Source organism: Heterodontus francisci, chromosome 43 (genome assembly GCF_036365525.1).
Source record: "Heterodontus francisci isolate sHetFra1 chromosome 43, sHetFra1.hap1, whole genome shotgun sequence".
NCBI lineage: Eukaryota > Metazoa > Chordata > Chondrichthyes > Heterodontiformes > Heterodontidae > Heterodontus > Heterodontus francisci.
The window spans coordinates 26,138,236-26,164,953 of record NC_090413.1 but is presented as its reverse complement, the minus strand read 5'-3'; the positions used below and the strand labels follow the sequence as shown (position 1 = coordinate 26,164,953).

The 26,718-nt window shown below is 43.3% G+C and overlaps 2 protein-coding genes across 5 annotated transcripts in view; both read left to right on the top strand.

Moving 5' to 3' along the window:
• LOC137355740 (ras GTPase-activating protein nGAP-like) overlaps positions 1–3,191 on the top strand; it is a 67,037-nt gene extending 63,846 nt beyond the window's left edge. For all 3 annotated transcript variants that reach the window (XM_068021216.1, XM_068021218.1, XM_068021217.1), the window contains one exon: positions 365–3,191. In XM_068021216.1, the coding sequence (XP_067877317.1) occupies positions 365–595 (231 nt within the window). In that variant the 3' untranslated portion in view covers positions 596–3,191. The remainder of the gene's footprint in view (positions 1–364) is intronic.
• Positions 3,192–5,809: 2,618 nt separating this feature from the next.
• Positions 5,810–26,718, top strand: part of LOC137355737 (C-type lectin domain family 10 member A-like) — a 29,850-nt gene continuing 8,941 nt past the window's right edge. The window contains exons 1-11 of one of the 2 annotated variants that reach the window (XM_068021211.1): positions 5,810–6,072; positions 11,677–11,802; positions 13,064–13,138; positions 13,646–13,705; positions 14,546–14,620; positions 15,933–16,007; positions 19,427–19,486; positions 19,650–19,724; positions 22,459–22,521; positions 23,536–23,586; positions 26,493–26,644. In XM_068021211.1, the coding sequence (XP_067877312.1) occupies positions 5,943–6,072; positions 11,677–11,802; positions 13,064–13,138; positions 13,646–13,705; positions 14,546–14,620; positions 15,933–16,007; positions 19,427–19,486; positions 19,650–19,724; positions 22,459–22,521; positions 23,536–23,586; positions 26,493–26,644 (942 nt within the window). In that variant the 5' untranslated portion in view covers positions 5,810–5,942. The remainder of the gene's footprint in view (positions 6,073–11,676; positions 11,803–13,063; positions 13,139–13,645; positions 13,706–14,545; positions 14,621–15,932; positions 16,008–19,426; positions 19,487–19,649; positions 19,725–22,458; positions 22,522–23,535; positions 23,587–26,492; positions 26,645–26,718) is intronic. The other variant, XM_068021212.1, reaches the window with a different exon arrangement.

The window sequence follows — 26,718 nt, the reverse complement described above, 5'->3', positions numbered from 1 at the left end:
ATTTATTTTTATCCTATCCAATACCTCTACTTCCTCCTCCTCTATTGGGAAGAGCAATGGGGAATGAGTATGGGAGTGATACTAATTGGATAGCTATTTCAAAGAGATGGTACAGACCTGCTGGGCTGAATGGCCTCCTTCTGTGTCATATCATTGTATGGTCCAATATGACATGTTATCTACATACATCAACAGACACCATGCTACTTCAATGCTTGATTCTGAAGGAAATCAAGACAGGCATTTTGAGTGCTTAAAAATATAGGTTCATCCCTAAACACAGCTTAATCACTGTGGTTATATTGTGCAAAGATGGGTTTGAGATCCACGCCTTTAACCAGATGCCTCTGGTGTTTTAATACAGGAAAGTCGCCTCTTTACAATGGAAGAACAACACAAGGAATTGCTACTCTCAATCAAAGTGCTGAGGGACAATCACCACACAGCTAGCTCCAATCATGTCGCTCCATCAGGTGCTGTACCTGAGGCTCCATCCATCCCTAATCTCTCTGCTCCATCCAGTTCCAAGGCACCACCCAGTCCTACTGAGCAAACAATTGTGGAAAATGGCCAAATGGAGATCGGCAGCTGCTAAGAACTTTCTCTCTCTTTGTGATTGTGGTTTCCCCACCGAAATGACATTAGAAAGTTCTAAAATATATATATATATATTTTTGTAATCCTTCTTCAGTTGGAACATGTGGTTACACATTCATGTGTTCTTTAAAGGTATATATTGTTCATTGTGCATGAGGACAGCCTTGAATACAGTCTATCGACATCTTTAGGGGGCTCTCAGTGGTGTTGGGAAATGTTGGCAGTGGATCGGCCAATCTTTATCAGCAGGTCAAGAATGGTGACCAGATTTGGGGCCATTGGATTCATCAAATACACAGAATTACAGGCAATGTGCAGTGCAGAAACAGGCCATTCGGCCCAACTGGTCCATGTTTCTGCTTCACACGAGCCTCTTCCCAACCTATCACTCTATCAGCATAACTGAGGTCAGATTAATGGGATTACAAGACACAACCTAGAATACAGTGAGTCACATTGCAATGATTAGGTAGACTGTTAGATTTATTTACTTCAGTGCTTTTCATGTTATTTGTTTGCAACTTGAGAGCCTTCTCTCTATTTCTCGCAAATTTCAGCAGCTAGATTTTGAAAGAACAGCCACATATAAAAGCTACTCCAATAATAAAAGCAAAATACTGCGAATGCTGGAAATCTGAAACAAAAACAAGAAATGCTGGAACCACTCAGCAGGTCTGGCAGCATCTGTGAAAAGAGAAGCAGAGTTAACGTTTCGGGTCAGTGACCCTTCTTCGGAACTCCGAAACGTTAACTCTGCTTCTCTTTTCACAGATGCTGCCAGACCTGCTGAGTGGTTCCAGCATTTCTTGTTTTTATATAAGTTACTCCAGTCTGTTCAGAAATGGTGTTTGGGCCAATTTCCTACTATCAGCCACCCAGTCACTGTCTCATATTGGAAAAACATAAAAAATAAGAATGAGGGTGCAATTTATGCACCGGATCTTGCTCTAAATCGGGACGTTAGAACAAAATTAGTTCTCGGGACAAAGATGTCACTAGCAAAGGCGGGCATTTATTACCCATCCCTTAAGGTGGTAGTGGTGAGCTGGGTTCTTGAACAGCTGCAGTCCATGTGGTGTAGGTACACCCACAATGCTGTTAGGTAAGGATATCCCTGACCAAGCAGCATGAAAGGACTGTCGATACATGTCCAAGTCAGGATGGTTGTGTGACTCAGAGAGGGGACACTTTGAGGAGATGACGTTTTGATAAACAATGCCAATGTAATATTCCTGTACTTTTGTATAATATTGTGAGTTTTACATGTGTTAAAATGTCAGGATATTGTAGAAGTGAAAGCATTATATTTTGCAATTGTAATGGCAGGTTCTGTGTCTGTCTGTATTGATAGATCGAGCAAAGGTTTACATTGTTCATTTTGTAATATGTTTTGAGGACGTGCTTTCATGAGCTGGGCTTTTATTCCTTGAGCATAGAAGATTAAGTGCCACACAACAGCAATAACCTGCATTTATATAGCATCTTTAACAGAGTAAAATATTGCAAGTTAGTTCATAGGAGCATTATCAGACAGAAATTTAACACCAAGACATATATTTAGGACAGGGTGGTAACTTATAAGCAGAATCCTCAAGGAGAGAGAAGTAGAGAAGTGGAAAGGAACAAAGGGACAGGAGTAGGCCATTTAACCTCCTGAGTTTGTTCTCCCATTCAATGAGATAATTATGGAGGAAATTCTGGAGCTTAGGACCTGGGCACTGTTAGCATAGCCACCAGTGGAGGGTTGAAGGAGATCGGGAATGTGTGAGAAGCCAGAATCGGGAGAGTGCAGAGATCTTAGAGGGTTGTGGGGCTGCAGTAAGTTACAGAGATAGAGAGGAATGAGGCAATGGACTGATTCAAACACAAGGATGAGAATTTTAAAATCGAGGCATTACCGGACCAAGAGCCAATGTAGGTCAGCAAGCACGGGAGTGATGGGCGAACGGGGACTTTGTACGAGTTAGGATACGGCAGCAGAGTTTGAATGATTTTAAAGCGGGCAGTAGATGGGAGGCCAGTCAACACAAAATTGAAATCGTCGAGTCTGGAGGTAACAGAGGAACCGTATGAGGGTTTCAGGAGCAGATGGGCTGAAGCAGGGGCGGAGATGGTTGATGTTACACAGAAAGTGCGTACCAAACTGCGTGATTTTAGCTCTATTACACCAGGCACTGCTGTTACAGGAGGTATAGAAAGGTTTAATTTTCACCAGTTTGTGCAAATTGAGATTAGTTTAAAAATCTCAACTATTCAATTAGTTGTATATTATTTATTCTCTATTTGTCATTCTTTCTGAAGATTTAGAAAGCTTTCGTCAGCAAACATTGGTGTCAGTTGGCAGTACATAGACGTGAAACACCATTTTGTGAAGGTTACCTGACATGTAGCCACCATTTTGTGAAGTTTACCTGACATGTAGCCACCATTTTGCAAGCTTATGATGTGTGGCCACCATTTTGCGAGGGCAACCGAGCACAGACTAATCATGTGTACGTTACCACTTAGCCTTAGGTTTACCTGAAACTTTTTTGACATCATAGATGACTATTCAAACAAGTAATAAAAAAAGATGGTTGTACATTTAACATTAATTCTGCAGTTTCCTTAGCAAATATAATCTATATATATATGTGATTAGATAACATATCAATCTTGGCACTGCATCAGGGGAATTGCCAAAAAAATTAGGCTTGGGGCTATATCTGGTTTACACCTTTACCCACAGTCTGAAAAGTTGCGCCAGTCCCAGGGGTTTCAAACACAGGTAAGTCTCAAGAGGAATTTTCTTTCTGTATCTGGAGATATTGTTGCAACATATCCCTCACATTACTATCCCAATGCAAGCTAAAACTCCGACAATTGAACTATCTCCCTCTCTAATCATTTCCTCTCTCCTTTACAATTCCCCTCTCTCTTTTATCCATGCTGTGATGGTTCATCATTTTGTGTGAAAAAGGTGAGCCGATTATAAAGTGGGGACATTTTTACCGAAATTATGGAGCGGCATAGGAACATGAGGAGACAATTCAGCCACTCGAGCCTTCAATAAAATCCTGGCTGATCTGTATATTAACTCCATCGACCTGTCTTAGTTCTGTAAATACTCTTGCCTAACAAAAATCTACCAATCTCCATTTTGACCTGGAGTCAATAGAAGGTATAAACATGTTTGTAGTTCCAGATTTAGCTATAGCCACAGCCATCTTGCAGATACAGGCCCTTTCCCTATTCATGGCTGCAGACAATTTTCATATCTGACTCCTTACTCCCGTTTATCTTTGTATCATCTCTGAACTGGTGAACACTTTGCCCGATGCCTTCATCTTGCTCATTGGTGAAGATGGTGAAGAGCTATGAACACCCATGGGACCTTGGAGCAGATGGAACCTTCATGCATGCCCAATGTGACACAAGAGATTTGATGGCTAAGTCGATGACCTTTGCTCACACTGCAGAAGGGGGTCATTGGAGAAGGAATGACATGCCTGCTCATACTGAAAGGCCATGCAGAGTTCCAAAAGATTGAGGAGAGGTAAAGATATCCGGCTGAATTTCATGGGCCCCCATGAGGTGGGGTCGGAGGAGGGGGGGCCCATAGATTCACGACGGGTGGTGGAGGGGGAGTGGGGGGATCGGAGAGCCCTCGCCAAGCAATTGACCCAGGGGTGGGATAGGCTGACGATGGCCTTCCTGCCCAGAGGCCAACTGAGGCCCTTAAGTGGCCTATTAATAGCCACTTCAGGGCCTTTCACCACCCCCCACCCCCCCACCCCTGGGATCTAACCAGTGACGGGAGAGGGCCGTCCGCCACATGGGGAGGGTGCCTTGTAAAATGAGGCGCACACCCTGCGGGCTTGGGGTTGTGGGAGAGGAGGTCCCAACTGAAAAACAATACACCTCCCAGAACACCCTCCCCCTGGACGACTAACCCCCACCTCCCTCACCGGGGCGTCCGGGCTGGCCCCAGCGAGCCCGCCTCACCTACCTGAGATCCGGGGTTTCAGCGTTGGCCACTGGTGCCGGTGGCACTGCTGGGGGAGGGGGGGTGGAGGGCGTGAAAAGGCTGACAGGGGGGTCCCGCCGCCCTTTCGGCCCAGTGCCAGGAACCCTGCCTCCTCCGCAAAATCCAGTACATCATTCGTAACTTTGACCAGATTGCAGTGGGCTTGAAAAAGCGACTCAAACCGAGATTTAAAATAGAAGAGCAGAAAAAAGGGAAAAATATTAAGGGGAGAGAGGTAACGGAGCAGGGAAGGGGAGAAGGAGTTAAATAAGGAGGGAGAGATGTTCAGGGGGTGAAATTGTTCTCCTTAGAGCAGAGAAGATTCGAGAGAGATTTAATAGAGGGGTTAAAAATTATCAAGAGTAAATAAAGAGGAACTGTTTCCGCTGACAGGAGGTTCGGTAACCAGAGAACACAGATTTAAGATAATTGGCAAAAGAAGCAGAGCGGAAATGAGTTGCGAGCTGTTGCGATCTAGAACGTGCTGCCAGAAAGGGTGATGGAATGCAGATTCAATAGTAACTTTCAAAAGGGAATTGGATAAATACTTGAACAGGAAAGGGTTGAAAAGTTTGGGGAAAGAGCAATGGTGTGGGACTAATTGGATAGCCCTTTCAAACAGTCAGCACAAACACAATGGGACTCACTCTGTGCTGTGATTCTATTGGTGGAAATGGTATAGTTCAAGCTCTCCAAAAAGCACCAAGTTGATTGGGAGTTGGAAATGTGGGTTAGGTACAACTTTGCCTGGCTCTGAAGCAATTGAATCATGCGTGACCCACTCACTAATTATGGGACATGGGTACTAAAGGTCAGAATCCCACCCCCATACAGTTGCTAAAGGCCAGACCCCTTTCCTCAGTTGAGCATGCTGCTCTGAGATTGGGCCTAAGTGTGTTGCGAGGACAGGGCAGTTATCTAACTCACAACGGACTCCATTGGGAAGCACACCCACATGATGCTGAAACAGGTTACAGAGCGCCAACCTCTCCCCCCATGTTAAGGGATATAAACAAAATAAGGATGTGTAAAACTGATGTACAGCAGAGACATGGAGCAATCTTGGTTGATAGCGGTGCCTTTTTTTTTTCGTACATCATTGAGGTAAGTGAGTCACAGGAAATGCAGGAGATAACATCAGCTTCCACTGAACCTATCATAGAAGAGTGCGTTCAGAGCAAAGTTTGATGCAAAGGACAAAATAAAAATACCCTGCCCACCTGTTCAGAAAAAAACCCCAGACTGACTTCTCTTCTGGCATCTTGGTGATGACTGAATATTCTTTCTCTCCATAGTTCTTTTGACTAGACTCATCTGGAATTGAGCCCTGTCTGCATCCATGTCTCACGAGCCAACTTACAGTAACTTCCACATTCTCCGAGGGACCGCGGACAATGATAGCACCTACAACAACTTCTACAGCCACAGGCAACGTTGCAATCAAGAGCAGGTATATGAAGTTAAACAAGGTAAGGAGTGGCTCACAAGCAGCAGGATATACTCGTTTTACAGCAAGAAATCTGCTGCAGGAAATCAGAGGCCCCATTAGATTTAACAGAGCAGTTCAAATTTCTGAGGGGTTTTGATAGAGATGAAAGGGAGAAACTGTTTCCAGTGGCAGGAGGGTTGGTAACCAGTGGACACTGAATTTTAAATTATTTGGCAAAAATACCAGGGGGACATATATTTTCAACTCAGCGAGTTGTTGCGATCTGGAATGCACTGACTGAAAGGGCAGTGGAAGCACATTCATTAGTAACTTTCAAAAGGGAATTGAATAAATAAATAAAGGAAAAATTTGCAGGGCTATGGGGAAAGAGCAGGGGAGTAGGCTAATCGGATAGCTCTATCAGAGCTGGCACAAACACAATGGGCTGAATGGCTTCCTTCTGCGCTTTATGAACCATTACTATTGAATCTGCTTCCACTGCCCTTTCAGGCAGCGCATTCCAGATCACAACAACTCACGGCTTTAAAAAATTCTCCTCATCTCTCCTCTAACTCTTTTGCCAATCACCTTAAATCTGTATCCTCCGGTAATTGACCCTCCTGCCAGTGGAAACAGTCTCTCCCTATTTACTCTATCAAAACCCTTCATAATTTTGAAGCCCTCTATTAAATCTCTCCTTAACCTTCTCTGCTTATGCCATTAAAATGATATATATTATTAAAATAAATTTGATTTTAATCATATTTTTTATCAACAGTAAGAGCAGTCTGCTCTACTTTGAAGAATTCTGTTCAGATATTGAGACACTCCTGGACTTTCCATCCTATCTTCAGATTATCCCAGCTTCTCTTCTCCATTGTTTATGGATAGTGAAAGATACCTCCCCTCCTCTTTTCAGAATACAGCCCTTTTGGGCTGAGAGATTTGCAAACGGATGAGATTGCTTTGAGTTAAGTCCACTGACATATTCTGGCTTGATGGCTCCAATATCTAAAAGGACAACATTTGCTTAGATGAAGGTCACACCTTCGAATATGTTGTTGAAAGAATGGAAATACTTCAGTCTTTTAAAATAAATGATATTTGAAGTATCACCAGGGGTTTAGTTATTCCTCACTGAGGAATTTTACTGACATTTAGTCCGAAGAAAGGAATTGATTAGAAGACATTTATTTAAGTTAATGAATCACTTGGTAAATAAAAAAGAATGGGGATCAATGTGAAATATTACTGAATAGCCTTTAACTGATGAATAAGTTTTTTTTTGAAGTGTTTCTCCATGATGTGAAAACGTTAAAAGAAGCACAAATTGAGGGGATGACAGGGTGGTTGTTAATCTCACTCGGTTTTATCCTACAATCTCGAAGAACTGAATATCAGATTGAGGTGGGTGTTGAGTAAAGGTCAGAAATCTCCCTATCAGATTACTATCCAGATGCTGGTGGGGAAAATTTAAGTTAGGAAGCAGAAACATCTCTAGCTTATTAAATGCGATTAACATCAGCATTCATTTATTCTTGGTGTAAGACTGGTACCACCGAAATTGTTAAAATTCCTACATTGCATAAGTTTATCTAACGTTTAAGATTGGAGCTAAAGTAACATGTGTCCAGATCAGCACAAACTTTCTAAGAGATAAATACAACTAAGGAACTCAAAGCGGGCCAGTCATGACCTGAGAGAGGGGGGAGAGAGAGGGTGGGTCAATATTTCTATGGAGCTATAATTAAAATAACTCATTAGATAATATTCCTTATTTTGAATTGTGGTAGAATTTATAAATTCAAACTGAACCTCATTCACATCAGGGGACCTTCAAACTATGTGCGTTCATTCGGATGGGACGGATCTCAAGATACAAAAGTTGGGTTTTGAGTTCTGAATTTAAAAGCAGCTTTATCAAGTTTTACTTTCATGATACAGTAAGATGAAAGGGATGGTGAGGAAATCATTTTTGACTTCACAGCCTGGGCGTCTCGCCCGTCTATTATCGAACCCACTCTATTTTGGTCCCATTAAAATCAGCAGTGGTTGAATTTCTGGGTGGGTTTTTTGGGGGGAGGAGGGTGATTTCTGCTCCTCCGGCCAAAGGTTTGGCACAGAAAACTCAGGACCACAGGGCTAAGCCACCTTTGCTCCATCTCTCCGGGATTTCCGCTGAAGTTACAGTGGTCAAAATGGGACAAACCTCCCCAAATTTATTCCCAAAAGCGTCAAACGTCTTTGCACAGTATAATTCCCCAGGTACGAACCTTAGCACATGTCTTTTCTTTATCTTCATATATTATATAGATATTATAGTGCAGAGACAGGGCATTCAGCCCAACTAGTCCATGCTTGCGTTTGTCCTCCATATCAGCATTGATCCTAATTCCATGTTCCCATAACCTTTTACCCCCCTTTTCTTTTAGCTTATTTTATGCTGATATGGTCTCTGCTTCAATCATTAACTCCAGCCGTGCATTCCACAGTCTGGCAACTCTCTGTGTAAAAAAACAATCTCTTGCTCTCTTTCCTAAATCAACCTAACATTGATTTCTCATTCAAGATCCCTCAACTACTGGAAACAGTCGAACCTGTTCCATCCCTTTATAATTTTAAACACTTCTTTTAAATCATCCTGTAAGCCTTCCCTGCTTTAATGAAAACTGTCTATGGTCTTTGCAAAATGTGTCATTAATATTTAAAAGCAGATTTAGCCCCTTAGTAAGGGCCAATGATATTATTCTTAAATTATTTCATATTTTCACAGAAACCTCTGATTCTTGTTTTATTTTCAAAGTCCTTTTTTATAATTCATGTCAGAGCATTGAGCTTACTGACAGTATATATCAGGAAATGATTTTACTGTGATTTTCCTCTCACCAAATCACCTTTAGAATTGTGCGATGCTATCTGAAGAAGGGTAGTGAGTTCTCCCAGTGTCCTGGCCAAGATTCCTCCCTAAACTTATACTACCAATAACACATGGATTCATGAGCACACAAAACGAGGCCATTTGGCCCATTGTGCCTGTGCTAGCTCTTTGAACGAGCTATCTAATTAGTCCCACTCGCCCAGCTCTTTCCCCATAGTCCTGCAATTCTTTTCCTTTTTAAGTATGTATCTAATTCCCTTTTGAAAGTTGTTATTGAATCTGCTTCCACCGCACTTGCAGAAAGTGCGTTCCCGATCACACCAACTCACTGTGTAAAAAAAACTCTCCCCATCTCCTCCTGGCTTGTTTTGCCAATTCTCTTAAATCTGCATCCACTGGTTACCAACCCTCCTGCCAGTGAAAACAAAGCCTAGGATTTGGGCCACATAGCAGTGTCAAATGACTAAGATCCCAGGGACTCTTACTATTTCTTCTTCTTGTTTCCGAATCTGCATTTATTTTTGACAGTGTATGGCTAGTGAGTGTCTCACTGCTAAAGCATATGCATAGATTGGTTCCACGTCCAGTCAGAATTTCATGTAGGAGGTTCAGGTTGAAGATAATTCTGAAAATAATTAATGCGTGGTTAGAAAGAAATGTCTTTAGACAGAGGGTGTTTTGAATGTGGTGTTCCTGACCATAAACTGCTGTTGATGTAGAGCTGCTAAATTCTTTGAAAGGGGAATTCAACAGTTTCATCAAAAAGAGGATGAGGGGAGTGAGCAGCAAAGTGGTGAGAATAGATAACTCAGCACAGACTGGACAACCCAAAAGGGCTGTTTCTAAGAGTATACATAGGCTATTATTACAAAACTGCTTCCATTTTAAAAAAAAAAATTATTTTTTGTTGAGGACTTGGGTTTTAAAACTGAAAAGATTCCATGAATGCGTTTTTTTTTACCAAGTTCACTGAAAGGACACTTCAGATGTTGTTTGTAAACAACCTTTGCTGGCAATCATGTGCTTTAAGCTCAATAAACAATAGAAACCTTAGTGACCTGGGGAAGATGTTTACAGAGAAGTCATATGTCAAGATTTATGGAGGTCAGGAGGTTGACTTTCTGTTTGGGGTTTGGATATTGTTTTCCAGTCAATTGGGATGTGAACTGTTTTGAAGACAGTTGGATTTCAACTTTCCAAGGAAAGACCACCCAGCTCACCTCTTTCTCTACCTCTTTGAAGAAACTCTGCAAAGATCCAGTGTGGGAGAGCTAAAATCCCTGGTGCTGCATCTCTCCTGAAAAGACCTGTCAGATTAATTCTCAATGCCGCCTGAAAAGAACTGCTTTAGAAAAGATCCCAGTGACCCGTCACCGTATACCCAGACGCCAGACCAAAAGGGATGACAGACATTTTTCCATATCTCCTCTTTTTTTCTTCAAGAATTAGCAAGTATTTGGCCAAAGTATTCTTTTTTTGTCTTTTTTTTGTAACAGAGTTCTGTAGAGACAACTTCTGTATTTTTGCAGAGTGTGTGTGAGTTTGTGTGTGGGGTTTAAAAAGGGAACTTTCATATCTCAATCTGTGTGCTAAGACTTTGCTTTGTTGCCAGATAAATCTTGTTTCATAATAAACTGATAATTTTGTTGTTTATTAAAGAAACCTGATTGGTGCTTTTATTCTGGGGTAGAGAGTAGAGTCTATGATTGACAGGGTAAACATTTAAATATATGTTGTGACCTGTGGAGAAGTGGAACTAGAAAAGACAGTGCACTCCTCCTGCCTCAGTCGTCGCACTATACACATTTTTTTTTCTTTCTCGGGATGTGGGCATCACTGGCTAGACCAGCATTTATCGCCTTTGCCTAATCGGCCTTGAGAAGGTGGTGATGAGCCGTCTTCTTGAACTGCCGCAGTCCATGTGGTGGAGGTACACGCACAGTGCTGTTAGGGAGGGAGTTGCAGGATTTTAGACACGGCAACAGTGAAGGAATGGCGATATAGTTCCACGTCAGGATGGTGAGTCGTTTGGAGGGAAACTTGGAGGTGGTGGTGTTCCTTTGAGTCTGCTGCCCTTGTCTTCTCGGCAGTATATGTTGTGGGTTTGGGAAGTGCTGACGAAGAAACCTTGGGGAGTTGCTGCAGTGCTTTCTGCAGAATGATAAACCAGAGACATTCGAATTACATATGGTACTATACACACAGTTTGTGTGTATCTTCGCTATCTGTTCCTGTACATCTAAAGTACATGTCAGTTTAATCACATCTGATATCTATGATGGAACAACTTGCACCCTCCTCATCAAAAAAGCACCTGTGGCTTCTTATGCTGTCAATCTGGTGAATAGTATGAACTAGGAAGTTATAAAACATTTGATTATTGATCCCAATGACTTAATGCCTGCCGCATGGAGGTATAAATCCAAAAAACTGAGGAAAACTTCGCATACAATGTGAAACATTCTAGAGACACTGATCTGCATGTTGGGCAATTGATTTCTGGACCTAGTTCCAAATGATCCAAGGATATGGTTGCTTGACCAAGAGTGTAAGACACTGAAGCCGTTAGGCAAACTAGTAATTCAGGGATCCCACACCCCCAGTGGTCAGCTGGCTGGGAGCAGAGGTCAGGGAGAGGCCGAGAACACGGTGGGTCAATCTGTGTTCCCTGGGAGTGAGGTGCACTGTTGGGAATGGGAATTGTAGTGTTATCACTAAACGTTATTGAGCTACAAATAAACTGTTCATCTAACTTTTATTTTTAAGGTTGTGGAAGAAAACTTTCATGTGGAGAATTGCCAATTGTATGGGGAAAAGCTTGTTTCCTCTTCCTGATTCTGGGCATCTCTTTCTTCATGACTTTTATTCTGCTCATGATTGGCCTTTCAGGCGGTAAGTACTCCATACTAACTGGACAGAAACTACTTGTGACTGACACACAAGGACAGCGGAATGAAAACTGGCTGGGCTCTACAACCGTTTCTGCTGTTTGCATCATATCATTTTCAAGCTCTATGGTGTGGAATTTTATTTATTTTTATGTAGAGATACAGCACTGAAACAGGCCCTTCGGCCCACCGAGTCTGTGCCGGCCATCAACCACCCATTTATACTAATCCTACACTAATCCCATATTCCTACCACATCCCCACCTTCCCTATATTCCCCTACCTATACTAGGGGCAATTTATAATGGCCAATTTACCTATCAACCTGCAAGTCTTTGGCTGTGGAAGGAAACCGGAGTACCCGGCGAAAACCCACGCGGTCACAGGGAGAACTTGCAAACTCCACACAGGCAGAACCCAGAATTGAACCCGGGTCCCTGGAGCTGTGACTGGGGAAGCTCTCCCGATCTCTTGCCATAGGTTTGGTGGAAATCCTGGAGAAATGGCTGGTCTCGCTGTTTCTCTCACGTTCATCCGCCAAAGTTAAGGAGAAGGATCATGAAAAACAGCATGGAATTTCTACTTCACAGGCAATTAGATACTTTGTGCAGTCACTGTTGTAATGTAGAAAACGTGGCAGCCAATTTTCACACAACAAGATCCCACAAACAGCAATGATAGCCAGACCAGCTGTTTTAGTGACGTTCAATGAGGGATATATATTTGCCAGGACATTGGAGACAACTCCCTTGTTCTTCTTCGAAAAACTGCCCACAGAGGGATGCAGTCTGGCTGCACTAGCAATTATTATTTCTTTATTGGCTACTGGATAAGCTGTTAGTAAAATTCCCTCTGAAGAGGTGTAGCCTCAGCTTTTCCAGCACTAATTTAAGCTTAACACAGGTGTAATTCCTGTCGATGAGCTCCCAGCGAGTGTCACTCCTCACTGGGAGCACCAGATTGCAGAATTACCCCCATATTCCCCCATAGACTCAAGTACAAAGAATAGGCCGTTGTTTGAGGTACAGGAGCAGTGTGGGCTTCTCTGGAACTGAGTCTGTGTCTCCGAGTGCAGAGGCTAAAAGAATGAATGAGACTGGGAGTGACAATGAAAGTGCTGTGCCGTTCCTTATTAAAGTTAAAACATTGATCTGTGCTTAGTCTGTTTTTTTAATAAGTCTTCAATTGTCTGACAGAGACTTTCAATTTTGATGTTCAGCTGCTATTTACTTGTTGACGGAGGCTGATTTCTGTCTGTCTTTTAGTCATAGCACTTCGTGCAGAAATGAAAGGGGAGCTGCGTCAATTAAAGGACAAACTGAACGAGAATCAAAATACAAGTAAGCTCTTGAAATCATTTTTGTAAGTCGTACATCTCCCCAAGCTTTGCACCATTCTCTGGCCAATTTGTGCAAAGCAAGCTCCCACAAACAGTAATATGATGATGACCAGACCAGCTATTTTAGTCCTGTTGATTCAGGGATAATTATTTCCTAGGGAAAACTCTGCCGCTTGTCTTCAAAATAGTGCCATAGGATCTTTTATTCCACCTGAGAGGGCAGACGGGGCCTCGGTTTAATTTCTCATCCAAAAGACGGCAGCTCTGACAGTGTAGCACTCCTTCAGTCCTGCAATAGAGTGTCAGCTTTGATTTATTTTTGTGCTCGAGTCCAGGAGTGGGACTTCTCACTCAGAGGCAAGGATACTACCAACTGAGCCTTGGTTTAGCATCCTACCTGAAACACAGCACCTCTGGCAGTGTAGCACTCCCTCATTCCCATACTATGATGCAAATCCATGTAGTACATTCACAAAGGATAACAACGTAATCTGATGTCATCTTTCAGCATCACAAATCACACATCAAGTGGGAGAAAAATCTAACACCAACAGTACTGTTTATGCCGGTGAGTCATCATCTCTTTCAATATACAATGTACACTTCATGATTAATCTGCTTAATTTGACACAGAATTATAGATGGTAATGCTCAAGAATGGAATTAAATTTTTACTGAAGGGTTTCACTTTAGTTATAAACCATCCAACCATCAGTTTTGTAAGCAGACACTGTTTCATACTCGGCACATCAGTGTTTTATAAGAAAAATTATCTTCTCTCACTAGTGTTGGAGGTTGTCAGTATTAATCCATTAGATCACTGGATGGTGGCACTGATATTTCTGGTCAGACGAGGTGGATTGGATGGAGAGAAGAAACCAATCCAATCTTATTATCCCCTGTTGCATGTTGTGCCCAAACTTCATGTCAAAAGGCATTAAAATGAGCTGTTGGTTTCCGACAGTCCCAGTTACAGATTTGTTCATACAGAACTTGTCTCCAAAGCAGATTTAAATATCAAACAAGCTGCTGAATCACACCTTCCAAAGGGTTTCATCTTCCCTCAAAAGGCACATTCTGGAGCTTGCTGGGCGGTGATCTTCCGTGGAAGTTTATTTCCTTCAATACTGGTTCCAAGTGTTTTTTTTTCTGATGAGGAATGCTGTGTATATGTTAACTGTTACAAACTGGGACAATTCCTGTGACTGCCCTTGTAGAATTATGAAAGGTTGGCCAATAAAACAAGGAGTGAGGCATGAGTGATAATTACATTTGAAATGAAAGCTGACAAACCCTAAAAAAAAAAGTTTTACACTCTTTAAGAAAATGGTTGCTTCAAAGTCTTTTGTTCCCGCTGATCGGCTGTTATATATTTGATGCTGGAAGTTGATTTCAATCTGTTTTTCAGTCTCCATGCTAAGAAAAGACATGGAGTCTAATCAAGCCCAATTAATGAACCAACTCAGCATGAATCTAAGTGATAGTAAGTTATTGAAACATATTTGTAATTTTTTTTGTTTAAATCTCCCCAAGATCTGCACCATTCCCTAGCCAAGGTGGAGGCAGCACTTGGGGAGAGGGGAGTGTTAGGATTGGGGGTGGGGGTGGCAAGAGGGAGAAGAGGAGGATCCCCTCCCTAAGCTTCTATTTTCCCTATCTTCCCATGTGTGTCTCTCTAAGGACGTTTCTGACTCCATTTCACAGTGACTCACTCCCAATTGATTGACTCCAACTCTGAATACATCATTTATAAACTGGGAGCAGAACACCTTCTTTATAAATTCTCTAAGATATTACTTCTGTTGCAAAGTTAAAATGGGGCTGCACTTGTGACCAAGTTGGCCGCGGTAAGAAATAATATGAAGGAGCTTAGTTCTGAGCAGCAGAGTTTCAGTTCACTGCTGCACCTGCTGCTATCATCTAATTTCCTCAACCTCGAAAGGTGTTGTGGTTTAACCACTGAGCTTCCAAGGACTGGGAATGTTGTAACATCATCGGCCTCAGCCACAGCCTCTGGGAAGAAGGAGCATTCATAATCTTTACCCCAATGTGTGTAGTGTCTGGTGCAGACAGTTCAAACATTGCCCCTTTGATAGGGCAGTAGCCAAGTCAGCACCTATGGGAGAGGCGGTGGGGGTGCGGGGGGGGGGGGGGGGGGGTATGTCTCGATTGGCAGATTTTGCATATTAATTTTTAATGTACTATACTTCACACTTCGCTGTTTTAGACAGGCTTAAAATAAACTGATTAGCTGCTGACTAAAAACTGCCCACAGAGGGATGCAGTGCGGCAGCTCTAGGAATTATTATTTCTTTATTGGCTACTGGAAAAACTGTTAGTAATTCCGTGATATGACTCCCCCTGTGAAGAGTTCAAATATGGAGGTGTGGCTCCTGCTTTTCCAGCAATAATTCTGATGGATGAAATATCAGGCTTAACACAGGTGTGATTCCTGTCGATGAGCTCCCAGCGAGTGTCACTCCTCACTGGGAGCACCGGATTGTAGAATTACCCCCATAGACTCAAGTACAAAGAATAGGCCATTGTCTGAGGTACAGGAGCGGTGTGGGCTTCCCTGGAACTGAGTCTGTGTCTCCGAGTGCAGAGGCTAAAAGAATGAATGAGACTGGGAGTGACAATGAAAGTGCTGTGCCGTTCCTTATTAAAGTTAAAACATTGATCTGTGCTTAGTCTGTTTTTTTAATAAGTCTTCAATTGTCTGACAGAGACTTTCAATTTTGATGTTCAGCTGCTATTTACTTGTTGACGGAGGCTGATTTCTGTCTGTCTTTTAGTCATAGCACTTCGTGCAGAAATGAAAGGGGAGCTGCGTCAATTAAAGGACAAACTGAACGAGATTCAAAATACAAGTAAGTTCTTGAAATCATTTTTGTAAGTCGTACATCTCCCCAAGCTTTGCACCATTCTCTGGCCAATTTGTGCAAAGCAAGCTCCCACAAACAGTAATATGATGATGACCAGACCAGCTATTTTAGTCCTGTTGATTCAGGGATAGTTATTTCCTAGGGGAAACTAGAATTAGAACATTACAGCGCAGTACAGGCCCTTCGGCCCTCGATGTTGCGCCGACCTGTGAAACCATCTGACCTACACTATTCCATTTTCATCCATATGTCTATCCAATGACCACTTAAATGCCCTTAAAGTTGGCGAGTCTACTACTGTTGCAGGCAGGGCGTTCCACACCCCTACTACTCTCTGAGTAAAGAAACTACCTCTGACATCTGTCCTATATCTATCACCCCCTCAACTTAAAGCTATGTCCCCTCGTGTTTGCCATCACCATCCGAGGAAAAAGACTCTCACTATCCACCCTATCTAACCCTCTGATTATCTTATATGTCTCTATTAAGTCACCTCTCCTCCTCCTTCTCTCCAACGAAAACAACCTCAAGTCCCTCAGCCTTTCCTCGTAAGACCTTCCCTCCATACCAGGCAACATCCTAGTAAATCTCCTCTGCACCCTTTCCAAAGCTTCCACATCCTTCCTATAATGCGGTGACCAGAACTGCACGCAATACTCCAGGTGCGGTCTCACCAGAGTTTTGTACAGCTGCAGCATGACCTCGTGGCTCCGAAACTCGATCCCCCTACTAATAAAAGCTAACACACCATATGCCTTCTTAACAGCCCTATTAACCTGGGTAGCAACCTTCAGGGATTTATGTACCTGGACACCAAGATCTCTCTGTTCATCTACACTACCAAGAATCTTCCCATTAGCCCAGTACTCTGCATTCCTGTTACTCCTTCCAAAGTGAATCACCTCACACTTTTCCGCATTAAACTCCATTTGCCATCTCTCAGCCCAGCTCTGCAGCCTATCTATGTCCCTCTGTACCCTACAACATCCTTCGGCACTATCCACAACTCCACCGACCTTCGTGTCATCCGCAAATTTACTAACCCACCCTTCTACACCCTCTTCCAGGTCATTTATAAAAATGACAAACAGCAGTGGCCCCAAAACAGATCCTTGCGGTACACCACTAGTAACTAAACTCCTGGATGAACATTTGCCATCAACCACCACCCTCTGTCTTCTTTCAGCTAGCCAATTTCTGATCCAAAGCTCTAAATCACCTTCAACCCAATACTTCCGAATTTTCTGCAATAGCCTACCGTGGGGAACCTTATCAAACGCCTTACTGAAATCCATATACACCACATCCACGGCTTTACCCTCATCCACCTGTTTGGTCACCTTCTCGAAAAACTCAATAAGGTTTGTGAGGCACGACCTACCCTTCACAAAACTGTGCTGACTATCGCTAATGGACTTATTCTTTTCTAGATGATTATAAATCCTGTCTCTTATAACCTTTTCCAACATTTTACCCAGAACCGAAGTAAGGCTCACAGGTCTATAATTACCAGGGCTGTCTCTACTCCCCTTCTTGAACAAGGGGACAACATTTGCTATCCTCCAGTCTTCCGGCACTATTCCTGTCGACAATGACGACATAAAGATCAAGGACAAAGGCTCTGCAATCTCCTCCCTAGCTTCCCAGAGAATCCTAGGATAAATCCCATCTGGCCCAGGGGACTTATCTATTTTCACACTTTCCAAAATTGCTAACACCTCCTCCTTTTGAACCTCAATCCCATCTAGCCTAGTAGCCTAAATCTCAGTATTCTCCTCGACAACATTTTCTTTCTCTACTGTAAATACTGATGCAAAATATTCATTTAACGCTTCCCCTATCTCCTCTGATTCCACACACAACTTCCCACTACTATCCTTGATTGGCCCTAATCTAACTCTAGTCATTCTTTTATTCCTGATATACCTATAGAAAGCCTTAGGGTTTTCCCTGATCCTATCCGCCAATGACTTCTCGTGTCCTCTCCTTGCTCTTCTTAGCTCTCCCTTTAGATCCTTCCTGGCTAGCTTGTAGCTCTCAAGCGCCCTAACTGAGCCTTCACGTCTCATCCTAACATAAGCCTTCTTCTTCCTCTTGACAAGCGCTTCAACTTCTTTAGTAAACCACGGCTCCCTCACTCGACAACTTCCTCCCTGCCTGACAGGTACATACTTATCAAGGACACGCAGTAGCTGCTCCTTGAATAAACTCCACATTTCAATTGTTCCCATCCCCTGCAGTTTCCTTCCCCATCCTACGCATCCTAAATCTTGCCTAATCGCATCATAATTTCCTTTCCCCCAGCTATAATTCTTGCCCTGCGGTATATACCTGTCCCTGCCCATCGCTAAGGTAAACCTAACCGAATTGTGATCACTATCACCAAAGTGCTCACCTACATCTAAATCTAACACCTGGCCGGGTTCATTACCCAGTACCAAATCCAATGTGGCATCGCCCCTGGTTGGCCTGTCTACATACCGTGTCAGAAAACCCTCCTGCACACACTGGACAAAAACTGACCCATCTAAAGTACTCGAACTATAGTATTTCCAGTCAATATTTGGAAAGTTAAAGTCCCCCATCACAACTACCCTGTTACTCTCACCCCTGTCAAGAATCATCTTCGCTATCCTTTCCTCTACATCTCTGGAACTATTCGGAGGTCTAAAAAAGACTCCCAACAGGGTGACCTCACCTCTCCTGTTTCTAACCTCGGCCCATACTACCTCAGTAGACGAGTCCTCAAACGTCCTTTCTGTCGCTGTAATACTCTCCTTGATTAACAATGCCACACCCCCCCCTATTTTACCATCTTCTCTGTTCTTACTGAAACATCTAAATCCCGGAACCTGCAACATCCATTCCTGTCCCTGCTCTACCCATGTCTCCGAAATGGCCACTACATCGAGATCCCAGGTACCAACCCATGCTGCAAGCTCACCCACCTTATTCCGGATGCTCCTGGCGTTGAAGTAGACACACTTTAAACCAGGTTCTTGCTTGCCAGTGCCCTCTTGCGTCCTTGTAACCTTATCCCTGACCTCACTACTCTCAACATCCTGCCGCTTGTCTTCAAAATAGTGCCATAGGATCTTTTATTCCACCTGAGAGGGCAGACGGGGCCTCGGTTTAATTTCTCATACAAAAGACGGCAGCTCTGACAGTGTAGCACTCCTTCAGTCCTGGAATAGAGTGTCAGCTTTGATTTTTTTTTGCGCTCGAGTCCAGGAGTGGGACTTCTCACTCAGAGGCAAGGATACTACCAACTGAGCCTTGGTTTAGCATCCTACCTGAAACACAGCACCTCTGGCAGTGTAGCACTCCCTCATTCCCATACTAAGATGCAAATCCATGTAGTACATTCACAAAGGATAACAACGTAATCTGATGTCATCTTTCAGCATCACAAATCACACATCAAGAGGGAGAAGAAACTAACACCAACAGTACTGTTTATGCCGGTGAGTCATAACCTCTTTCAATATACAATGTACACTTCATGATTAATCTGCTTAATATGACACAGAATTATAGATGGTAATGTTCAATTGTCTGACAGAGTCTTTAAATTTTGATGTTCAGCTGCTACTTACATGTTGACGGAGGCTAATTTCTGTCTTTCAGTCTCAGCACTTCGTACAGAAATGAAAGAGGGGCTGCATAAATTAATGACCAAACTGAACGAGACTCAAACTAGAAGTAAGTTCTTGAAATCATTCTTGCAAGTTGTGCGTCTTGCCGAGCTTTGCACCACTCTCTGGTCAAGGAGAGGAGGCTGTGCAGCAGGGTGCACTGGGTGGTAGGGGAGTGTTAGGATGGGGTGATGGGGTTTCACTCCATAAGCCTCTGCTTCCTCTATTTCTGGGTCTGCCTCACTAAGGATGTTTCTGGGCTGAATTTCTGTTCTGGGGTTGGGACCCCGACCCCGGGTGCATTTCCGAGTCCCGACGCTGCTTTGCGTCGGCACCTGATGCCCAACGTGATTTTTGAAGTGCAGGTCGTGCAACGGCCAGGGTCGCCCTCACCATCTAACGTGGGCTCCTGTGACTGGAGGGCCAATAGGAGGCTAGATGGAGAGCTAGTCCCCTAAGTCTGTCACTGGGAGGCCACTGCTATTTTCAGCTGGGCTTTCAGCCTCAACGGGATGTCTGACTGTCGACTGAATAATTCCAGTCAGTGTCTGCACACTGCCCTTAATAAGTCAGTTAAGTTTTTTAATTAACTTCTTGCCACTTGTGGGCAGGGAGCTGTCACTCCTCGCCCCCGAACTGGTATGTATAAAAATGACCCGGAGGCTGGGAAACCCAGTGGCAGGAAACTGTGGGCCTTTCCGCCTCCAGTCCCGCCTCCAGATCCGCCTCCATGGCCAATTGAAAGTTTAATCCTCTAACTCTGTGTCACAGTGACTCCCTCCCAATGGATTGGCTCCAGCTTCGAATTCATCATTTAGAAATTGGGAGCAAAACACCTTCTTTATAAATTCCCTGAGACATATCTCTCCCACAAAGTTTATACAAGTTACGCCTGTTGCCAAGTTGATCTCTTGAAGAGATGATATGACGGAAACCAGTTTTGAGCACCGGGGTTTCAGTTCACTTTGGGACAGAATTAATTGGCACTTGGAAAAGTCTGGGCTAATAAATGAAAGTCAGTATGGATTTGTTAAAGGCAAATCATGTTTGCCTAAATTGTTTGAGTTCTTTGATGAAGTAATAGAGAGGATTCGTGTTGTGTATTTGGACTTGCAAAAGGTGTTTGACAAAGTACCATATAATAAACTTATCAAAATTAAAGTCCATGAGATTGAAGGGACAGTGACAGTGTGCATACAAAATTGACTCAGGGATGGGAAACAGAAAGGAGTAGCAAAATGTTATCTTTCAGACTACTGGTAAGAATACGGTGATGTTCCCCACTACTCTTTTTGACATATATTAATGACCTGAACTTGGGTATCATTTCAAAGTTTGCAGATGATAAATGATATGAAGCTTGGAAAATACTAAACAATGAGGAGGATAGTAACAGACGACAGACAGTCTGGTGAAATGGGCAGACACAAAGCAAATGGAATGCAACATAGGGAAGTGTGAAGTCATACTTTTCAGTGGGAAGAATGAAGAGAGGCAATATAAATTAAAGGCACAATTTTAAAAGGAACACAGTGACCTGGGGAGTATATTTACATAAATCTTTGAAGCTGACAGGAGAATTTGAGAAGGTTGTTAAAAAAATCATAGGCGCCCCTTGGTTTTATTCGTAGAGCAAAACAGTACAAAAGCAAGGAAGGCCTCAGCTAGAATAATGTGTTTAATTCTGGGCACCACACTTTAGGAAGCCTAGTCAAAGCCTTGGAGAGTGATTTTAACTCATTCAAAACCCATCCACTTATGCAGAGTTAAAATCAGGCCCTACAATGTCATGAAAGTCATATTTATAAGAACACCACACGGAATGGGTGTGGTGAACAGCATAGATACAATTAAAGGGAAGCTAGATGAACACGTGGGGGTGAATGGAATAGAAGGATGTGCTGATAGGGTGAGATGAAGTAGGGTGAGGTGAGGTTCGTGTGGATCATAAACATCAGTATCGGCCAGTTGGGCCGAATGGCCTATTTCTGTGCCGTAAAATTCTATTCAATTGTTTTTTTTTGAAATAGCACTTTGTTTAGATTTTTGACATTTTTTTTATTGTTTGAGGAATTCCATTTCACTTTGTGGATGATTGGATGACCTTCATATGCTGTCAACCTATTTCATTCGTGATATTTATTGTCTTGTGTTTCCTTCTGCACCTAATTTGGAACAAAGTGATTCTTGGCAACGATGCCGGCGGGCACGTCATGCGACTGCGCCAATCTGTGCACATGCGCAAACGGGCTCCTGCTCTCTGCGCGTGCGCTGCGTTCCACATTGCCAGGACCGGTTGGCACATGCGCGGATGACGTCATCAGGTAAATTGCCAGGACTGGTACACGCATGCCCAGATGACGTCATCGCATAACGCGGGAGAGAGAGCAAGCGGAGAAGTGGGGAGAGACCGTGGTGTGGGCGAGAGAGCGGAGTGTGGGGGGGAAGCGGGGAGGGAGCGGCCGAAGACCTTGTTGATGGCGGGTGTGCTCTCCACCTGCGCCCCCCCGACTGCTCTCTCCGACCAATCCCCACCCCCCCCCCCCCCCCACCGCCCACTCTCTCCGGCCATTCCCTAGACAGCCGATCTCTCCGACCATTGTGTGCTGCCATGTGTTTATGTTGCCTTTGTGTGATTATTTGATCAGCGCCATCTTTAGTCCTGGCAGCTGCCTAAACGTCGCTGACTGTGATGTTTTAGTTGAACAGGCTGCATTTGTGCATGTGCCAGTGCAGCGCCACCTAGTGGCTGCGTTGTCAGCAAACGCACCCAATTTGAAATCATCTTTTCCTTTGAACAGCATCAGATGTTAAAACAAACATACCAGAACCAATAATGGCACCTTTTGGACTCAAGCAAAGTGGTAAGTTACTCAACATTTTTCCTGGGCTTATAGTCCCACTCTCTAACCTATCATTTCCACTTGCTCAGTGGGTAGCAATCTCACCTCTGAGTCCAAAGGTTTCAGGTTTAAGTCCTACAGCAGAAACCTGAGGTATCTAGGCTATTGCTCTGAGTGCAGCACTGTCAGAGATGCTATCTTTTGGATGAATTCTTAAACCAAGGAACTGTCTCTCAGGAAGATCTTACAGCACTATTTCAAAGAAGAGCAGGGGATGTTCAACCCGGGATCCTTGCCAATTTTCATCCCTCAATGAAGAGTACAGATGATCTGATCATTATCACATTGCTGTTTGTGGGAGCTTGCTGTGCACAGATTAGTTTAGTTTAGAGATACAGCACTGAAACAGGCCCTTCGGCCCACCGAGTCTGTGCCGACCATCAACCACCCATTTATATTAATCCTACACTAATCCCATATTCCTACCACATCCCCACCAGTCCCTATATATTTCCCTACCACCTACCTATACTAGGGGCAATTTGTAATGGCCAATTAACCTATCAACCTGCAAGTCTTTGGCGTGTGGGAGGAAACCGGAGCACCCGGAGGAAACCCACGCAGACACAGGGAGAACTTGCAAACTCCGCACAGGCAGTACCCAGAATCGAACCCGGGTCCCTGGAGCTGTGAGGCTGCGGTGCTAACCACTGCGCCACTGTGCCGCCACTGTGTAGCTGCTGCATTTCCCACATTACAAGAGTGACTACACTTCATTGGCTGTAAAGCAATTTAGGCATTCTGAGGTCATGCAAGGTGCTATATAAATACAACTTATTCTTTCTTCACTTCTAACCCTACGCCTGGAGTATAAACAGGGCAAACTTGAATTGGATTCCAATGCTCCGTATGCTCCCTTACTCAGTCTGTTTTTAATTAATGTCATTATTGACTTCAACTCTATTGGGACTAAGTGAATGTTTAAGAGAATATTTGTGCATGAATAATATTCTCTAATCTCTTCCTTCCTTTCAGATTCTGAAATTTGTAAAGAAGTGAAAATGATTCTACGGATGAGTATCACTGGTGAGTGATCTAGAATTCTATCCAATAGTTGTTGTGAATGACGTTCTTTACACAATGTTCCTGGCAGGGATGTGTTAATCTTTTGCTGAGGGAATGTTGATGTATGTGAACATTACTGGCATTTTATTTCTCAAATTACTTTAATATTCTACTCTACTTAAATTTGTATGCATTCACAGGTTATCGTGCATTGCAGAGTAACATAATATACCTGTTTCTTTGAGAGTCTTACACAGATGTACAACAACAACTTATATTTATATAGCACCGTTAACATAACAAAATGTCCAAAATGTTCACAGGAGCATTTTGAAAGAAAAGTTGGCACCGAGCACATGCGGAGATATTAGGTCAGGTGACCAAAAGCTTAGTCAAAGAGGTAGGCTTTAAGGAGTGTCTTGTGTCTTAAAGGAGGAAAGTGAGAAGGAGAGGTTTGGGGGAGGGAATTCCATAGCTTGGGGCCCAGGCAACTGAAGGCACAGCCACCAATGAATGATGGAGGGATTAAAATCAGGGATGCTCAAGAGTCCAGAATTAGATGAGTGCAGAGATCTCAGAGGGTTGTGGGGCTGGAGGAGATCACGGAGCCAGGGAGGTGTGAGGCCATGAAGGGATTTGAAAACAAGGATGAGAATTTTAAAATCAAGACGTAGATAATGCAATAAAATATGTCAATAAATTCGGGGGAAGGCATAGAGTATAAGAACAGGGAGGTTATGCTAGAACTGTATAAAACATTTGTTAGGCCACAACTTGAGTACTGTGTGAGGTTCTGGTCACTGCATTACAGGAAGGATGTAACTGTACTGGAGAGGGTAGAGAGGAGATTTATGAGGATGGTGTCAGGACTGGAGAACTTTTGCAATGAGGAGAGATTGGATAGGCTGTGTTTGCTTTTTTTTGGAACAGAGGAGGCTGAGGGAAGAGTTAATTGAGATGTACAAAATTCTGAGGGGCCTAGAGAGAATGGATAGAAAGGACCTATTCCCCTTAGCAGTGAGATTAATAACAGTAATTGGTGGAAGGATTCAAGAGATGTTGAGAAATGTTTACATCCAGAGGGTGGTGGTGGTCAGGAACACGTAAAAAAACACTTGGATAAGCAATTGAAGTGTTGTACAGGGCTACAGACCAAGAGCTGGAAAGTGAGATTAGATTTGATAACTTTTTTCTGGCTGGCACAGACATAATGAGCTAAATGGCCTCCTTCAATGATGTCAATTTCTATGATTCTATGTAACGGGCACGTGACTTCACTGCATTCCCACTAGGGTGGGAGGAGCGGGTGGGGGTATAATTGGGTTAAAATTGGGGTAACACAGTTAGTTGAGGGGGCCAGTCATTGCTTACCAGGAGACCCAAGCTAGGGGAGAGGGAGAAAGAGGGATCTCACCGGGGATCGCACTGAAACAGCAATTGATACTGTGGCAGGAGAAAGGGTCAAAGAGCAGGAGCAGCCCTACAAATCCTGCCAGGTGCAATGCCATCTCTATATGGCCTGCCACCAGTGGGAAAGGGAATCCCAAGGTGGCAACAGATTCTAGTTCAGCTCAGTTGCATCAGAAGGTTGTGTGTTAATGCCCCAGATTGGGATTGAAGTGCATCATTTGGCCTGACACTCCAGTGCAGTCCTGAGAGCACGGAACTGCCTGTTGGATGAAAGAGAAAGAACTTGCATTTCTATAACGCCTTCCATGACCTCAGGGCATCCCAAAGCATTTTGAGGTGTAAACCCTGTTAGAAGATAGGGAAGCATAGCAACTAATTTACAAACAGCAAGGTCCAACAAACGGCAATAAGATAAATGAACAAATAGTCTGTTTTAGTCAGGGGCTGAGGGGTAAATGCTCAGTAGGGACTCAGAAGAACTCCTCTGATCTTCAGATACAGCCAGGGGGCTCTTTAGGTCCACCAGAGAGGGGATTGAGATCTCATCTGGAAGAGATTACTTGAAATGTTAGCCTAGATTATGTGCTCAAGTCTCTAGAGTGGAACTACAAACCACTGAGCCAAGGCTGACGTCTTTAAATTTGACCTGCACAATTTTTCCATTCTTCACGTGTGAGTCATCATCTACTTTGAATGTCACTTGGACTACTGTGCACACAAAAATTAAAAGATTGAATAGAGAGTAAAAAAAACCTACTGCCAATACTACTGAGTGTACCTTGTGTTATCACAGAACTGAGGAAAGCTTTGTCCTCTGCATTCATTCCCTTGTTCTACCATCTTCAGACATGCAGTCTCCTAATTGGTGCTGCCTAATTCACTTTATCTTCCCTTTGACTCTGTCCATCCCTGGCAATCGTCTGCACTGGAAGCTTCAGTTCCTCAACAGTAAAGACAGCAGCAATTGATGAATAGCTCAATCAGTTTGGCAGCATCTGTGGAGAGAGAAAGAGAGAGGTTAACATTGCTGATGTGACACTTTTACCCTGGCCTATAATTATCCCTCAACCAACATCACTAAAACAGAATATCCAGTCATTATCACTTTGCTGTTTGTGGGATCTTGCTGTGTGCAAACTGGTTGCTGCATTTCCTACATTACAACAGCGACTACACTTCAAAGGTACTTCATTGGCTGTAAAGCAGTTTGGGTCATCCAGAGATTATGAAAGGCGCTACGTAAATGCAAGTTCTTTTTGTTTACAGCATTTGTGACTTTTTAGTAAAAACATCCTAGAAAAGTCACAGTTGACTCATTCAATTGTACGTAAACCATTTGCATCTCTGATTATATATGAGGTGTGGAAACAAACCACTTACAGTTTTCCAGTACTATTAGCAATAAGTGATATGCAATAATTCATAATGTACAGTTTCTGAAATTATATTATCTAGTTGTACTCAGCAAACCAATCATCCTTTGAGAAAATTTTCTGACTTCTCATTTTTCTCTGCAGGAGTCTCTGCTGGAAAGTGCCCTGGAAAGGGGCAATTCTTTAATGGAAAATGCTATGACTTTTCGTCAAATCATTTGGACTGGCACAGGGCAAATGAATCCTGCCAGTCAATGGGTTATCAACTTGCAGAGATCAACAATGCGATGGAGCAGGTACAAATGAGTTACAATCTCCTGAGATGGTACACAGTTAAAATAGCAATGCAGCTCAACAGGGGCTGGGGAAG